This window comes from Sceloporus occidentalis, unplaced genomic scaffold (assembly GCF_023333645.1).
Source record: "Sceloporus occidentalis isolate IW3139 unplaced genomic scaffold, rSceOcc1.0.p SCAF_1, whole genome shotgun sequence".
Classification (NCBI taxonomy): domain Eukaryota; kingdom Metazoa; phylum Chordata; class Lepidosauria; order Squamata; family Phrynosomatidae; genus Sceloporus; species Sceloporus occidentalis.
In genome coordinates this window covers 129785324-129801270 of record NW_028316981.1, presented here as the reverse complement: position 1 = coordinate 129801270, position 15947 = coordinate 129785324, and the positions used below count along the sequence as shown (strand labels likewise).

The following is a 15947-nucleotide window of genomic DNA, read 5'->3' as shown; positions in this document are numbered from 1 at the left end:
TATGCAAGTGTATCAGCAACAGCAAAGAACAAAACTATCTCTGGGCTTGGCGAGAGATGAGGCTGGATGATTCAGTGGCAAGGAACTGCCTTATTATCCATGGCTTATCGTCTGGAAGCACTAATTTTTTCCCCACCAAGAAAAAGGCTCAGGTATTTTAGAATCACTCATGTATAAGTTAAATGTAGGTATCACACAGACAACATTTGATATTGATCCTGGTCATCACAAGCAGGCTATAGATTGTGGAGAGTACCAGAGGCCCTTTCACACTACACAGTTATAGCACTGTGATTCTACTTTACTCCCATGGGTCCTTATCATACCAGTCTGTTATGCTGGGTTAGACTATCTGAAAACCTCTTCAGCTGTACTTGCAATGATAACTGATTTTGATGCTCTGTATCCTTGGCACAATTACACAGTAATAGCACAATTTGCAATGTTTCCACCTGTACTAATGTCATTATCACCACTGCATCTGCCCTGCCTTCTGCTTCGTGATTGGTTTGCTTTAATATTTTTTTCAAATAGCTCTAATAATATTATTATGGCACAATGTCATCACGACACACCCATCACTGCCAAAATCTCTCACTGTGAGAGGTGGCATAGGAAGAGAAACAAACCATACCACCTCTGCCATTTTTATGCCTTTCTCTTTTGAAAAAGTCAAGTACATATCACACTAATCAGTTGTTTCAAGCTGTCCTATTCAAAGCTACTTCCCTTGTATTCATTAAGCCATAACACTATTACAGCACAACACTATTACAGTGAACCTGTCAGTGCCCAGATCTTGTATCGTGAGAAATGACTTAGGAAGAGAAATAGACCACACCATCTCCCACCATTTTTGATATCTTTCTCCTGTGATAAACAAGTGTTTATTATGCTAATCGGTTGTTTAAGGTTGTCCTATTAAAAAAAGTGTGTTCATTACGCCATAATAATGTTATTACAGTATAATGACATAGCATTATTGCACTATTATTTTTTTAAAAAAACTAAAAATATATTTTTAAAAGTAACACCGTGGGGACAACACTGCGGTGTGGAGTACTACAGGAAAGCAGTGAAGAAATCTTTGAAAAACACTCCCATGCAGTAAAGGCATCTGAATAGAGAATTTACATGGTTAACAGGTCAGAACTATAGTGTTATTGCACTATAACAGCAAACCATTTATATAGATTTAAAAAAAATCTGAAAAGAGTTTCAAGAGAATAGACTTTGGAAAACATAGCTGTACTCTTCAGAGGGTTTGTTCTCCCCACCTAGTTTGATGAAATTTCCTTGGGAATCCCCAGAGCATGGACACCCATAACACACACACACACACCCCACACACTCTGGAGTTTATCAGATGCGAGTTTTTGGCGATTTTTCCTGCCTATCACGCAATGTTTGCATCACCAAGGTTGCGCAATAACGTGAAAGCACAATGTTCTTCCAGACGCCATTCATTTCTATGGGAGCCCGTTGCACAACGCTCCCGTAGTTTTAGCACCATTCCTCCCCTTTTTGGGCTACGGGAAAAAAGAAGTCAGGCCTTTGTCTCCCGTTATCCTTGCGAATGCATTGCGAAATGGTTTGGTGTGGTAGGCAGCAACGCAACGCAAATGTTACTGATTGCAAAGTTCCCATGATGCTGGGCTGCTTTTTCACCCCATTCCCTTCCAGTGGCCTTCCTTTTTCAGGGCAACTCCGGGGGAGGGTTTTTTGAGTGTGTGTGTGTAAAAATGCGTTTCCTGCGTGAATATGTGCAGAGCTATATATGTGTTTGTGTGTGTGTTTTGCCTTGATGTGTGACATAGGATGCGAGAAATTAAGGGGACCCTAAAGGGGCATCCAGTCCACCCCTTCTTCTGTCCCGAAGGAATGCATGTGAACGTGTGTGTTATCAGCTGTTGTGGATACTGTGAATATGCAGAGATTGGTATGTGTCTCTGGCATATATGTGTATATCTGTCATGTCTGCCTGTATTTATAAAGAGGGGTGTGTGTGTGAATATATATATATATATATATATATATATATATAAAATATATATATGGATGTGTATATATGTGTGTGTGTGTTCTATATGTATATGTTTATGTATATGTATATGTATATGTGAGGGGAGTGGGGTCTGCACCTATAGGTAAATCCAATATAATCTATGCAAGGGACCCCAAAGGATCATCCAGTCCAGCCCCTTCTTCTGTCCCAGAGGAATACATAGGATAAAAGAGACAGAAGGGTCCCCCAAAGCCATCCAGCCCAGCCCCTTCTTCTATCCTGAGGGAATACATAGGATCGCAGAGATGGGAGAGACTCCAAAGGGTCATCCAGCCCAGCCCCTTCTTCTTCTCTGAAGGAATAAATAGGACCCTAGAAATGGAAGGGATGCCAAAAGGCCATCCAGTCCAGCCCCTTCTAACCCTTCCCCCCCCCCTTTTTGTTAAAGAGCCAGGGAGCACAAAATGCCCCAAAGTGTGCACATTTTGTCAAATAAACCTCTTATGATCTGCCCTTGGCCCCATTTTCAACCCCAAAATGCAAGTTAATGCATCCTGTATCCCCCACTCCTTGCAACCCCAGAATGCCTCTTGCACATGTAATAATAATAATAATAATAATAATAATAATAAATTTATCACCTCGTAAATGCCAGAAAAGGATGCAATTGTCATGCATTCTTTTATGACTTTAAAAGCAATTCAGAGCTATCCCTGAATTCCTTGCAAAAGCATGTATCGTTTTGCCAATTGCCTAATTGACAAGAGCAACAAACGTAACATTCGAATGTAACATTCGCATTTTAGCATGGATTCTCCAAGGAAAAAAGTGCCCTTTTATTGTTCCCTTTCCCTTTCATTAGCTGACTTCCAGCAAAGGGATACTGTTGCAAAGGGCAAATATATATATATTCCTCAGGAAAAAACACAACAAAACATGTGCTCATTTTGCCAAAAATAATTTATTTAAAAAGGGAGGAAAGTGCCTGATGGGAGCTCTGTTCGTGCCCTGCCCTGAACTGACCCCTTTCCTCCTGCTAACACTTCCTTCCTTCCGACCCTCACCTCTCTCTGCCCTGGCTCCTTCATCCTCCTCCTCCTGCTCCGTTATAGGATGCCCTCCATGGCTCCCTTCCTCCTCCTCCTCCTCCTCCTCCTCCTCCTCCTCCTCCATCACTTTCTCCACTCCCCCCCCCCACCTCCTGACAGCCCTTTGCAGTCCAAAAGCCACCCTGATTTCCCCTTTTGCCTTCTGTCACCCTTTGCATCCAGATTCCCCTTCCCCCCCCTTTCCTTTGGCTCTTTCCTTCTCCCCCTCCCCTCCGCTAAATAGGACCCTAGAGATGGGGGGGACCCCCTCGCTCCCCCGGAAGCACAAATGTCATGATACCACTAAAGCCTCCAAAGGGCATGAACAAAGATTTTGATGCGAAATGCTTGACAGAAACGGAAGGTGCTGGTGTAGTAGACAGTTCCACTGTGCATGGTTCTGCATCACGCGAATCGCCTTGAATAGTGCAAACATCACGTTTCAGGGGAATGACGGAAAAGCAAACAATGTGGTAAGACATCGCGTTAAAAAGTCATTTCGCAACATTTGTTACACTTCGTTAGCGCAATTGAGGGTCCAAAACTTGAGTCTGATAAACCTCTCTAATTGATGATTCTGACAATGAGGTGAAATGAGATATCCACACTGAAACCTGCTACTAAATCATAGCAGGAAAGGAGGTCATTACTTAATTATTTTCAGCATGAAAAAAAATCACATTCTCAAGGAATATACAATATAACAGAATTGGAGAACCATAATAAGGCTGAGACAAAAGTGGGACTAAACCACTGCTACAGCAATATAAAGCCGTGGTGTGATAAGGACCATGTTTCCCTCCCATGAAATGCTTGGATTAGTGGTTTAGGATGAGGCAGATAAAATTCTCAGCCAGAGAGCTCCTCTGATTTCTCTGACCAAAGTATGAATCCCAGGATTCCATAGGATGTTATCACGGCAGTGAAAATGGAATGTGTTTGTACATGTTGCCTTTGATTTAACGGCAATCCCATCAATTTCATAGGGTTTTCTTAGGCAAGGAATTGTCAGAGGTGATTCTGTCAGTTCCTTCCTCTGATATTCGATGGTGGTCTCCCATCCACTAACCAGGGCTGACCCTGCTTAGTTTCCAAGTTCAGGGCCTTTAAATAGGCCAGGGGTAGGCAACCTGCGGCCCGCGGGCCGGATGCGGCCCGGCGAGGCCTTGGGACCGGCCCCAGCCCAGTCCTGCCGCCGATTGCCGCCGGGGCCTTTGGCCTCTCGTGTGCAGGGGCAAGGGGGGCAATTGTCTATAGATGCCTCAGAAACATGCATTTATATTAACATTTTTTAAAAAATCAGCAAAATTTTTTGCGTGTCCTCCACTTTTTTTAAAAAAGTGTCTACCATTTGAAAATGTTGTCCTACATTTGTCTCGGTTTATTTATTTATTTAAATTTTTAAAAAATTATTTAATTATTTATTTTTGGCTTCGGCCCCCCAGTTGTCTGAGGGACAGCAACCCGGCCCCCAGCTCAAAAAGGTTGCCTACCCCTGAAATAGGCTAAAAGGGTGCTAAAATCACTATATCTGTGTATTGTGACAGGACCCAAGTTATTGGTAGGGGCACTGCAGGAGGACTGGTTTTTCCCCCCTGTTCCAGTTTGGGAGCCTGTACAGCTCTGTGGAATCAAACTTGAACCAGTAGGCTCCTTAATAGTTCTGTCCAACCTGTTTCCTGGTGATTTTTTTTTCTAAAGTAACTATTATAAAAAAATTGACAGATAATCTTGTGCCACTTTAAAGACAAACAGATCTGAAGTTTTAGATGTGCAGAGGTAGTAACCATTTAGAGGCATGTGTGCAAAGGCTATTGACTTCGACTTCCTAATAACTACAGCCACAAAGGCATCATTCTACAGAACCGACAATGGCTATATATGTTTTGATTTTGTTCTAGGTTTTTGACAGGTGTGGAACCATTACATGTAATAGTTGTGGATAATTAGTATAAGAGAAAAATGTGAAACACTTTGCTAAAGTTGAATGAGAAAACAATGCATTTAATTTAATTGCTTTCACTAAAGGGAATGCCATGTGAACTCTCTATCTCAAATTAATTTGTTCCATATCAGAGAAAGCAAGATATGCAGAAGAATGTCACAAACTGGAAATGATACCTGAATGCTTGAAACCAAAGTATAAACTTTGATTATTATCTCAGGGATTAATATGCTGAAATTATTCATATTAGAGTAAATAAGGGAAGGAATTTTAGGGGAAAAACAGAATCATAAAATCATAGAGTTGGAAAAGACCACAAGGGTGATCCGATCCAATCCCCTGCCATGCAGGAACTCACAATCAAATCATCCCCAACAGATGGCTATCCAGGCTCTGTTTAAAGACCTCCAAAGAAGGAGATTCCAGTACTATCCAAGGGAGTGTGTTCTATTCTCAAACAGCTCTTACTGTCAGGACATTCCTCCTACTGTTGAGGTGGAATCTCTTTTCCTGTAGCTTGCATCCATTGTTCAGGGTCCTCTGGAGCAGCAGAAAACAAGCTTGCTCCCTCCTCAATATGACACCCCTTCAAATATTTAAACAGGGCTATCATATCACCTCTTAAGCTTCTCTTCTCCAGGATAAACATACCTAGCTCCCTAAGTCGCTCCTCATGGTTTCCAGATCCTTCACCATTTTGGACACCCTGCTTGGAAACGCTCCAGCGTGTCCACATCCTTTTTGAATTGTGGTGCCCAGAACTAAACACAGTATTCCAGGTGAGGCCTGAACAAAGCAGAATAGAGTAGCACTATTACTTCCCTTGATCTAGACACATACTTCTATTGATGTAGCCTAAAACAGCATTGGCCTTTTTAGGCCAATATACTACTCCTTGAATGAGGAACAGAAGAAGAATAGAACCAAAATGAAATGGGACTGTTATAAAAAAAGTTTTGCAAATTCAAAGTGTGGAAAGGCATATTGGAAGGGCTGTCACTAAGTGGATGTGGGAGTGCAGAGCACACTGGGTGACACTCTAATTGGAGTGATGCCACTGCCCCCCAAACATGTAAAGCATGGGCTGAGGTGTGGCTCAGTGGGTCAAGAAGCTACCAGGCAGGCGGGAAAGGTAGGCAGAAGAAGGGAAGGTAGCAGCAGCAGAAGCATGAAATCAACTTTGTCAATGCCCACTGCAGATAGCTTGTCTCTTTGGGGACCTCCATAGCCCTGCCTCCCTGCCTAACCTCTTCCCAGCATGATTTTGGTCTGCATTTACTTTAGTGTGATGTACAATTGTGGCAATGCATTAGGTTAAAAAGAAAGAAAGAAAGAAAGAAAAGAAATTGAAAAAAGAAAAGAAAAACAGCCTACTTGGGATAACAAGGGGAAGGAGGAAGAGGAGAACAGGAACATAATCACACCCACTCCCACCATATGACTGCTTGCATATCAGAACTGTTTCAGGAGGAACATATCACACTCTCTTAGTAGTGGAAAAGCAGCTGAATTGGGGGCATTGACTGGTTTTGCACGCCAATGAAAAAGAGTACTCCAGCAGTGAATGGACTACAGGCCACATACTGGGCAGACACAGTGTCATGTGATAAAATACAGCCACAGATGCTGCAATCCTGCTCTAATTCCACTTTTCAAGACTGGTGTGATAAAGTCCATAGAAAATCAAAACCTGAAGCCACTCTTTCTCATAACCTAACACCGAAATACTCTGGCAACTACAGAACAAAGGAATCTGTAAATGATAACCCCATTCCCAAAGTACAGTGATTGGATAGTCCTTAGTATGTGCTTTAAGATTAGAAGATGAACTTATCAGTTCCATTCCTTCACTTCCCTCCCTCACAGAAACAATACAACTACACTCATAGAAACTACAAAGATATTGTTCCCACAGACAAAAGTCCCTATCTTTCTGAAGCACAAAACATGTACAAGGCCTTGCATGAGATCCATTTTCAGTTTTGGTCTCTACAAAGGTGAGTCAGCTCTACCTTGGGAAAGAGCCAGAAAACCTCATCCAAGGGGACCACTTTGGCTTGAGAGCTGGTTCAATCCATTGCATATCCCTACTAACTAAATTACTTTCCTCTCCAGTTCCAACATGAGAAGGACCAGAGTCGATAACTTAGTAATCTCCTAATGTGAATTGCTAAGTGTGGAAATAGAACCCGCATGGTACAGTGGTTTGGGTGGCGGACTTTGGAGACTAGGGTTTGAATCCAAGCTCAGCCACAGGAACCGTCTGGGTGAGTCATACTCTCCCAACCTTAGAGGAACTCTGAGGTAAACCCCTCTGAATAAATCTTGCCAACAAAATTCTGTGATAGATTTGCCTTAGTATTGCTATAAGTCAGAAATGAATTGAAGACATACAACAACAACAACAAATGTGGAAAATTAAATATTGCACTACCAGCTCTTCTTCTAGTGGAACAGCTTTGAAAAATTTCTTAACTGTTTAGATAACTCCATGCATGTATACCCTAAGGACCTATAAATATGATACATATTTATCACCTATAAATATGTTCTTCAAAGGTGAGACTGACAAGTATTTAAAATCACTGCTGATTTCTGCAAAGCAAAATGTTTCCCAGTACTTTGTTGGAAAAAAGGAGAACATTTCCCTCTAGTGTGATGGCAGAATCCTTTCTGCGAGAACTACCATTCTACTGAAAGTCTACTGAGGGATGGCAGAAAGTAAAGCCCTGAAGAAAACCCCAACCAATCCCACCCTGCCCTGTTTCCCTGGTCCGCTCACATGGTGGTGTTCGGATACTGCACCCAGCCCACCTCCTTGTACGCGGCGGTCACGTGAGTGCAGATGAGGGTCTTCATCTTTCCCCAGGCTCTCTGAACCTCTGGAGACGTGAACTCATTGGTATATTCTTCTGCAAGCACTTCAAGTATCACGCCAGTGAGAATCTAGGAGAAGCAGCAGCAGTCAGTTAGGACAAATCGCCCACCTTCCCTACATTAGACACGTTAAAATAACATAAATGCTACCTGTACATTTTTATTCCATATTATTGGCTACCTGCTGCCATAGCTGAAAATTATTGATAAGAATTCTATGCTGTCCTACAACTTGCTTATTAGCAGGATTGGTAACAAATTAAAAAAAGATATGGAAACCAATAACCACTAAATAAGCAGAGTACAATCAGCAATACACTCAGATAATCAAACCTTTCAGCAAAAGCCTGGGGAAATAAGCTTTCTTGCCACTTAGTCCTGGAAAGAGGTTAAGGCAGGTGACTGGTGAGACTCCCTAGGGAGAGCTGCTTAAGTAGAGAGCTTCACAAACTTCTCCCTGGCCACCACTCATCACAGCTGGTGGAGAGTAAAGAAGTAGACTTTTTTTCAAGTATTTGATTCCCAAGCCAGGTTGGCTTTTAAAGGTAAGCATGAGCCAAACAGATTAATAGCCAAAAGAGTCTCCCACACACACACATAGATAAAGCATGTCCTGCTGAGAGGTCCCAGTTAGGACACTAGCCGTTGTGCTATTGAGAGTTTCTTAACTATAATAGTAATAAAAATAAGATGAATCTCAGATGCCTTGATAAACTGAATTCAACATCTATTAATGTTAATGATTAGTTATTTTCAGCTCAAAGTGAAAATGTGTTTATTAGATTCCCTTAGATAAGGGGAATGTGTAGTCAAAGTTGAAAAGCTATCCTTTCCCCATCACATCACGGAAGATGAATGCATGAATCCATTGCCTTGTTTTGAAACATCTCTTAGACCAATGTTTTAAAACTTTCTTCAATATCTATGAGAAACTTGCAGATCGTGGAAACAAAAACAGGGCCAGCATTTGTTTCATTCCTTGGTACAAAACACTTCATTAGCTAATTTGATACCATGTTATGATATAACAACCCTTCATATTTTTGTCAACTTCCCATTTGCCTCCTATACTCTGTAAATGTTTTGGATTACAGTTGGCATAAGCACCATTCACCATGGCTGGTGGCCAAAGTTGATGGGAGCTGTACCCAAAACATCCATAGGTCAGCAGGTCGGGGAAGGACATGTCTGTCATCTTTACTGTTATGAGATTATTAGCAAATTTATACACTTCAGAAGAGCTCACAGCCCACATTCTAACCTGGGAGACAGAGGATGATAAATTAGGTGCATGCTACAATGAATAAGATAAGAGTATGTGCTTATGACAGTTATGCACATATAGATATATAGGCTAGAATCTAAAGGGATAGTTTCATGAACAGATTTCCTTCTGTCAGCCATACTGGGAGGGAATGATTACCTGCACACCCACAAAACTTGTCTTAGGCTGCATCTACACTATAAAATTAATGCAGTTTGACACTGCTTTAACTGCCATGGCTCAGTGCTATGGAATTCTGGGATTTGTAGTTTTGTGAGCTATTTAGCCCTTTCTGTCAATGCACTCAGGTGTCACAACAAGTACAAATCCCAGCATTCCATAGGATGGAGCTATGTTGGTTGAAGTGGTGTCAAACTGCATTAATTCTACAGTGTGGGAATAGCCCTAGAGGAATGGGAAACCCCCTTAGGATTTAGTTTTCATGCACTGTGGAGAGATGCAGCAGGGAGAACAAGGGAATAAATTATCATTCGGCTGATGTTTGACTGCGTGTTTTGACACTGGCATAGTTCCAGTAGAATGTGAAGACTCGGGGATAAATGGATAAATTGTTTAATCTATCCACTAACCAGATGCAGCAAAACATGCCTACTACTTCTTTTCACCTTCCCATTACTTTCCAGCCCTTATTCCTTCTCCCACCATGCATCTCAAATGGAATCATGACCACTTTATTTCCTTTAGAATTTAATTTATGGAAACAATAGTGACTGATGAAAGGAAAAACTATAAGAGTATTGATTAAATATTGGATCAGGATCTGAGTGGGAATTGGAAAATGAACTGTGGGTGACCCTCTAATCTTCCCTTGGCTTGCTTTTGGATAAGGCCTTTGTCAATATTTAAAAATTCAATTTTGCTGAAAAAGTTGCCATATTTAGGGCTCTCTCTGTATGTGTGGCATTAAAAAAGCTCACAAAAATATACCCAGCCATTGTGTGTATGTGTGCATGTAATGTTTCATACCTGTTCACAGGCATTCTAAATAAAGGTATCCAGTTGCACCTTTGAGATTAACTGGGAAAAAGATATTTCTCTCATAAGCTTTCGTAGACCAAAAGCTTATGCTAGAATTTTTTTCTTCCCAGTTAGTCTCAAAAGGGGCACAGGTTTCCTTTATTTCTTTTTATACTAAAATAGTCTAATACAGCTACCTCTTTGCATTTTTAATTGGTTGTTATTGAAGAGGAAAGAGCAAGCATGGCATAGTGTTGCATTGGACTACGACTCTGGAGACCAGGGTTCGATTCCCAGCTTGGCCATGAAATCCACTGGGTGACCTTGGGCAAGTCACACTCTCTCAGTCTCAGGGGAAAGCAAAGTCAAACCTCCTATGAACAAATCTTGCCACAAAAATGCATGATAGGTTTACCTTAGGGTCGCCATACGACAGAAACAACTTGAAGGCACACAACAACAACAACAACAGTTTGGCCATGAGTCACAAAATCAAATCATTTATTTTCTTTGGGATAGTTTGGATGGGGAACACTTATTGAATTTGCTTAATATCCTCCCTACCCCACCAATTTGGTTCTCCTTCATATGTTAATGACCAAAGTGTTGGGATTTTATCTTTACCTGGAAGTAGACAGGTTCAACTTTGTGCTTGACAGCGTGTGCCTTGCCCACCAATGCTAGAACGGAGGCAACCTTCTCTGAATCATAGATATTCTCCACCACGCTGTTAATAGCCCCCATCACCCGCCTGCCGTGTTTACGCAGCTGCAGACTTTTTTCCATCTCTAGTGGGTCCTCCATGTGCTTGAATTGGCTGAAGTAATGCTTGGCAGATGGGAAGTTGACAAAAAACCTGTGTGGTGCAGTTAAGGAGAGAGGTAAAGAGAGGAAAAAGCCATGTCAGTCTGGGAAAATTGTGATGAGATTCTGGGTCTGATGGGGTGGAGGGATTGGTCCCAAAGGAGGGCTCAGACAGTGGGGGTGATGATACCTCTGTCTCCAGGGTAGGTTGTAGATCAACTCTGTGACACTCTTCTCTCTCTCCCCCCCCCCCCCCCCACTGCAGTTTTCCATTCAATGCAATGAGACAAATGACAAAGTCAACAGGTTTATTTTCGAAGGCACTCTTAAAAATCAATGGAAATGTTTTTATATAGAGGAGCATTTAAAAACAGCACACACACACCCTGCCTGGCATGTAATGCTATATCCAACCATTGCATTCTATCGCATGTGTGGACTAAGGCTGCATCTGCACTGCAAAAATAATGAAGTTTGACACTGCTTTAACTGCTATGGCTCAATGCTATGGAATTCTGGCATTTGTAGTTTTGTAAGATATTTAGCCTTCTCTGCCAGAGAGTTCTGGGGCCACAACAAATAACAAATAACAAATCCCCAAATTCCACAGCACTGAGCCATGGCAGTTAAAGCAGTATCAAACTGCATTATTTCTGCAATGTTGATGCAGCCTCAGCCTTCCTGCAGTGTCAAGACATGACTGGAGTATGTGTATCAGCTATTGTAGATCAAACACTACCGACAGGATGTTATGCACCTTGGACACATTGTTTTCAATTGGAACAGTTCATGGATTCAATGAAGCTGTGAATTTCTGCATGCCAGAATTTGGAACAAGTATATAAATGAGGGAATCACTCCTTTGGTTTCAGCCAGGGACCAAAGGAGAAAGAGGAAAAGGCTCCCACTTTTTTTATGGCCCTTTTGCAACTAGCACTACTCTTTTGTTGTTTGAAGAGTGGTGTGACCAGGTGAGTCCGGTCTGACTCTCTTTTTTCGGGTGTAAGCTCAACAGGGTGAGCACAAATGTGTCATTCATAATCAGCCTAACATAACTCACAGCTAGAGTTGTTGTTGAAATAAAAGCTACGTGTCTGTTTGTGTGTGGCATGTTCCACCACCACTGGTGAAAAAGAAAGACAAGAGTTATTTATATCTAGTGGCTGAAAAGGTAAACGATGTCCTGTACAACCAAGCTGCTCAACTGTATGAAAGCCACCTGCTTGCTTATTTTCATTATTGCTTATGTGGATATCATGTGAGCAGGTCAAGGTGGTTGATATGGTTCTTTCCCTTATGTCAGATTCACAACAATCCTGCATGCTAGGTAATACTGGGAGCTACGACTGGCCCCAAACCACCCAGAATAGTTCCAGATGGTTCTTAGTTCTACTGATGAAGAATAATTGTGCAGCTGTTCCTTTTTTCTTCCCTGAACAGTGTGTGTGTGTGTGTGTGTGTGTGTGTTTGATAAGAGAAAAGCTAGAAGAAGCAATTTGAGATCATGGGAAGGTTATAAACAGGAGAGGAGATTGTCTGGACCCCCCCCCCCCCTGCAAATTCTAGGTTGGAAGGAGAGTGTATACACAGTAAAAGCCTGGTCTGCAGGAATCTCTGGGGGACCCCTTGTCATGATGGAGTGCTTGAAAAAGATAATACATCAGCGAGTCAGAATTTCTGCAGCGTTCTTTTAGCTATACTCTTGAGCTCTCTTCCCTGTTCCAAATGTCTGAAACTCTTGAACAGCTGCAGCCACTTCCTTTGCCTGTGTGCCAGAGCAAGAGAGCATGGGCTATATTAGCTGCGGTTTCAAGGGCCATATCCTGATGCCTGCATTGTTTGCATTTCCAACAAACCCTTTGCTAGATCCACCTGCCTCCTCTCCAGTTTCATCTCAGTGCGAGCAGAAAGAGGTAGTTTCTTGACTTCCTCCTTCAGCACCCCTGCATATGTGTGCATGCACACAGAGACATGCGTGCACACACACTATTAGTGAGAAGCTGAGTTTATCGTTTCCCACTTTGTTATGCTCTTCCCACTTGGCTGAATCTCACACAGGAGGATGCCAGGAAAGCCGTGTGAAGCCGCGAATGGAATAACCGTAGCTCCTGCTGCCTTCCCTAGACATCTGGGATTCATCAGCCAGCCTAAAATAAGTTTTGATGTGTGAAGAGTGTGTGGCAGCAAAAGGAAGAAAAAAGATGAGAGACTGAGAGCTGGGGAGGCCAATTTAATTGTCTGTAAGATGAAACAGAACAACAAAAAAGGGAGGAGGGGTTGTTTCCCTTTTTGTTTTTTGTAGCTTTTCCCCAAATTAAATCCAAATGCCAGTCTATCCAGTTGGTTTTGTGATGGAATATGGCGCTTGTGCGTATGGGCCAGCTTTTTATTGCATTTCAACTTCCATGTGCATATCTATATGGGCATTAAGTGTTGAGGCCAAGTTTATACTGTATTTTATTCCACAAGCAAGCTCAGCAGCCTACCTTTAGTTTTTCTGCTAAGAAGACAAGCAGCCCTGATACAGAGTCCCTAGAGCAGGCCTCCTTTTTTCAGGAGAGCAGGTAGCAAAACAATATCCAGGCAGACTCTTTTGTAAAAATACAAACAGCTGGGAGTGCAAAACTGATACCCTTGTGGAATGCTTTTTCTATTATAGAGGAAAAGTGGATGGAAAAGAATATTGCAAACAGGAAAACAATGCATGATTTCAGCAGATACCTTTCTTTGATGCTTAGCTAAATTGGGATTGCTAGACTAGCCCCCCTCAAATGTACATATCCCTGACAGTTTTCCTCAGGCCCTTTCAGAAAGTACAAAACTGCTCTGCGTGGACTCCCACCCTCTCTCCCTGCTTCCATCCCTTTGATTCAGAGCAGCTGTAGTCCAAATGTCTACTTCCTACAGGCGTTGGCTTAGAAAAAGAGCAGGGAAAGGGATGACGGGTGGAGTACTAAGAAAAAGGTCCATTGTAAAGAAAAGAAATTGATGAGCATTTAAATTGGGAACTCTGGAAAGATCATAATTTGGTACCTGGAACCTTTCTGGAGTAGACCTTGTTTTTGTGACAGTAAAATACAAGCCAGCTACAAAGCTGACTGCTGTTGCTAAATATCAAAATGGTGCTTTGCCATTTTAAAATGGAGCTCAGTACAAGTTGAATTTCCTTTAGCTGGAACCCAAAATCAAAAATACTCTAAAATCCAAAATTGTTTGGATTGAAATAGTGACACCTTTGCTTTCTGATGGTTCAATAAATACAAATTTTTGTTTCATTCACAAATTATTAAACATATTATGTATAGAATTACTTTCAGGCTATGTGTATAAAGTGTGTCCAGTCCAAGTCTTTTTTTTTTTAAAGTCTAAGAAGGGTGAGTAAGGCAAGGGATCTGAAGCTTACCATCATCATGTAGCACCCAGATGACAATCTGTGCAACCACACAGGTTATGGGAAAGAAGCCCGAACCAAATCTGCAACCTGCTCTCTCTCTATCTCTTTGTAGGGCTAATCTACAAGTAACTGTATTATGTGAATTGCTTTGCATTTTTGCACATTTCCACTGATGGTTACTTGTATTCACATTCCTGTGCAAATTTCCATCTATTGACATCTATTCGTCCTCACCTGGCTGTAAATGCATGGCTATCCGAATTCATGTAAAGCGAATGAACAGCTGCATGTGCAATAATGCACATTTCTGAGAATTTCAGCAAACACTCCGGTAAAAGCTACAAACCTTTTCCCATGGTGTTTAAGAAGCTTTTTGCCAACCTCCTCAAAAAAAAAAAAAAAAAAACAGACTCCTGTGAATTGTGTGTGGTCAGATCACATCCTAGTTGACTGGAAAGAGGAGTACTTTAAACCTGTAGACTAGCCCACTCTCTCTTTCCCTCTTTCTTTCTCACACTCTGTGAGCGAGAACCCTTGGCATTTCCAGTTTTAATATCAAGTCTGACATCTGGGGAGGATGTTTAGTTGACACCACTGAGAGTTGCTGTCCATCAGGTTGCACAGACTGGGATAAATGGACCATTAGCTTGACTTAGGAGAACGGCAGCTCCCTATACTTTTATATAATGCATGTCAGCACATACAAATGGAATGACTCATGCTGAGCTCCACAATGATCACTGTCTGAAATGGGTCAGAGAATGAGCACAGGCTGAGGAGTACCTTTGTCTGTCCTTATAGGCTGTGAGGGAGAGATACATATTAGATGTGTACAAGTGGAACTAATAACAAAGTGTTGCAGTACAGCAATACTTGTAGGTCCGGTCGTATTGGCTGGGCAATGAATTATTTAGATCCAAACTTTGAAGGAGCTGTCTTACGTGCTGAACCTATTGGTGGGATAGGGTTCAACACCTTGGATAGCTCTTTTAGACTAAACCTCGGAGCAGATCCACCACTCCATGAAAATTGGAGTCACAAGCTTATTGCCTGTCTTCCCTATGCACCCACTTCTCTTTGAAGTCAGCATTCTGTGCCTACTGAGCATGGCCAAGTTTAAAAGTTTCTTCCTTCTTGGTATTTTTCTCCTTAAAGGTTGTTGTGCTTCTGCAGACTTTGAGGTTTCTCCAAGCTTTCAGATACCTCCCTCTTTTTTTTTTTTTTTTTGATTCTCAAACAACAATAGCACTAACAGCCTAAAGAACGGAAATGGAGGGAGTGATCTAACCATCCTTGGCCTCATTCTTGCTCTCCTTCCAGCAGCAGATTAAAACTTTTTTGTATCACCAGGCCTTTACAAACTGTTGACAGAGGTTGGGATCTTTAAGCAATGCGGTGCTGGTATTGAAGTTTTTAAAGGGTCTGTATATACCGTAGTTTTTAGAATTTATTTTTTATTGTTTTAATGTATTTTAAAAATTTTAATTGTTTCACTATATTATTGTTTAACTATATATTATACTTTCACATATCTTTTGGAGTGTTTTTAACCTTTATTATTTAAAACGTTACCCACCTTGAGTCCCATTATT

General features: G+C 41.7%; 1 protein-coding gene across 3 annotated transcripts in view; it reads right to left on the bottom strand.

Moving 5' to 3' along the window:
* CYGB (cytoglobin) overlaps nt 1-15947 on the bottom strand; it is a 73160-nt gene that overhangs the window by 26940 nt on the left and 30273 nt on the right. The window contains exons 2-3 of one of the 3 annotated variants that reach the window (XM_089535172.1): nt 10782-11013; nt 7821-7984 (exon numbers count right to left, since the gene is read on the bottom strand). In XM_089535172.1, the coding sequence (XP_089391298.1) occupies nt 7821-7984; nt 10782-11013 (396 nt within the window). Of the gene's footprint in view, nt 1-7816; nt 7985-10781; nt 11014-15947 lie in introns of those variants that run through there. The other 2 variants (XM_089535181.1, XM_089535190.1) reach the window with 2 other exon arrangements.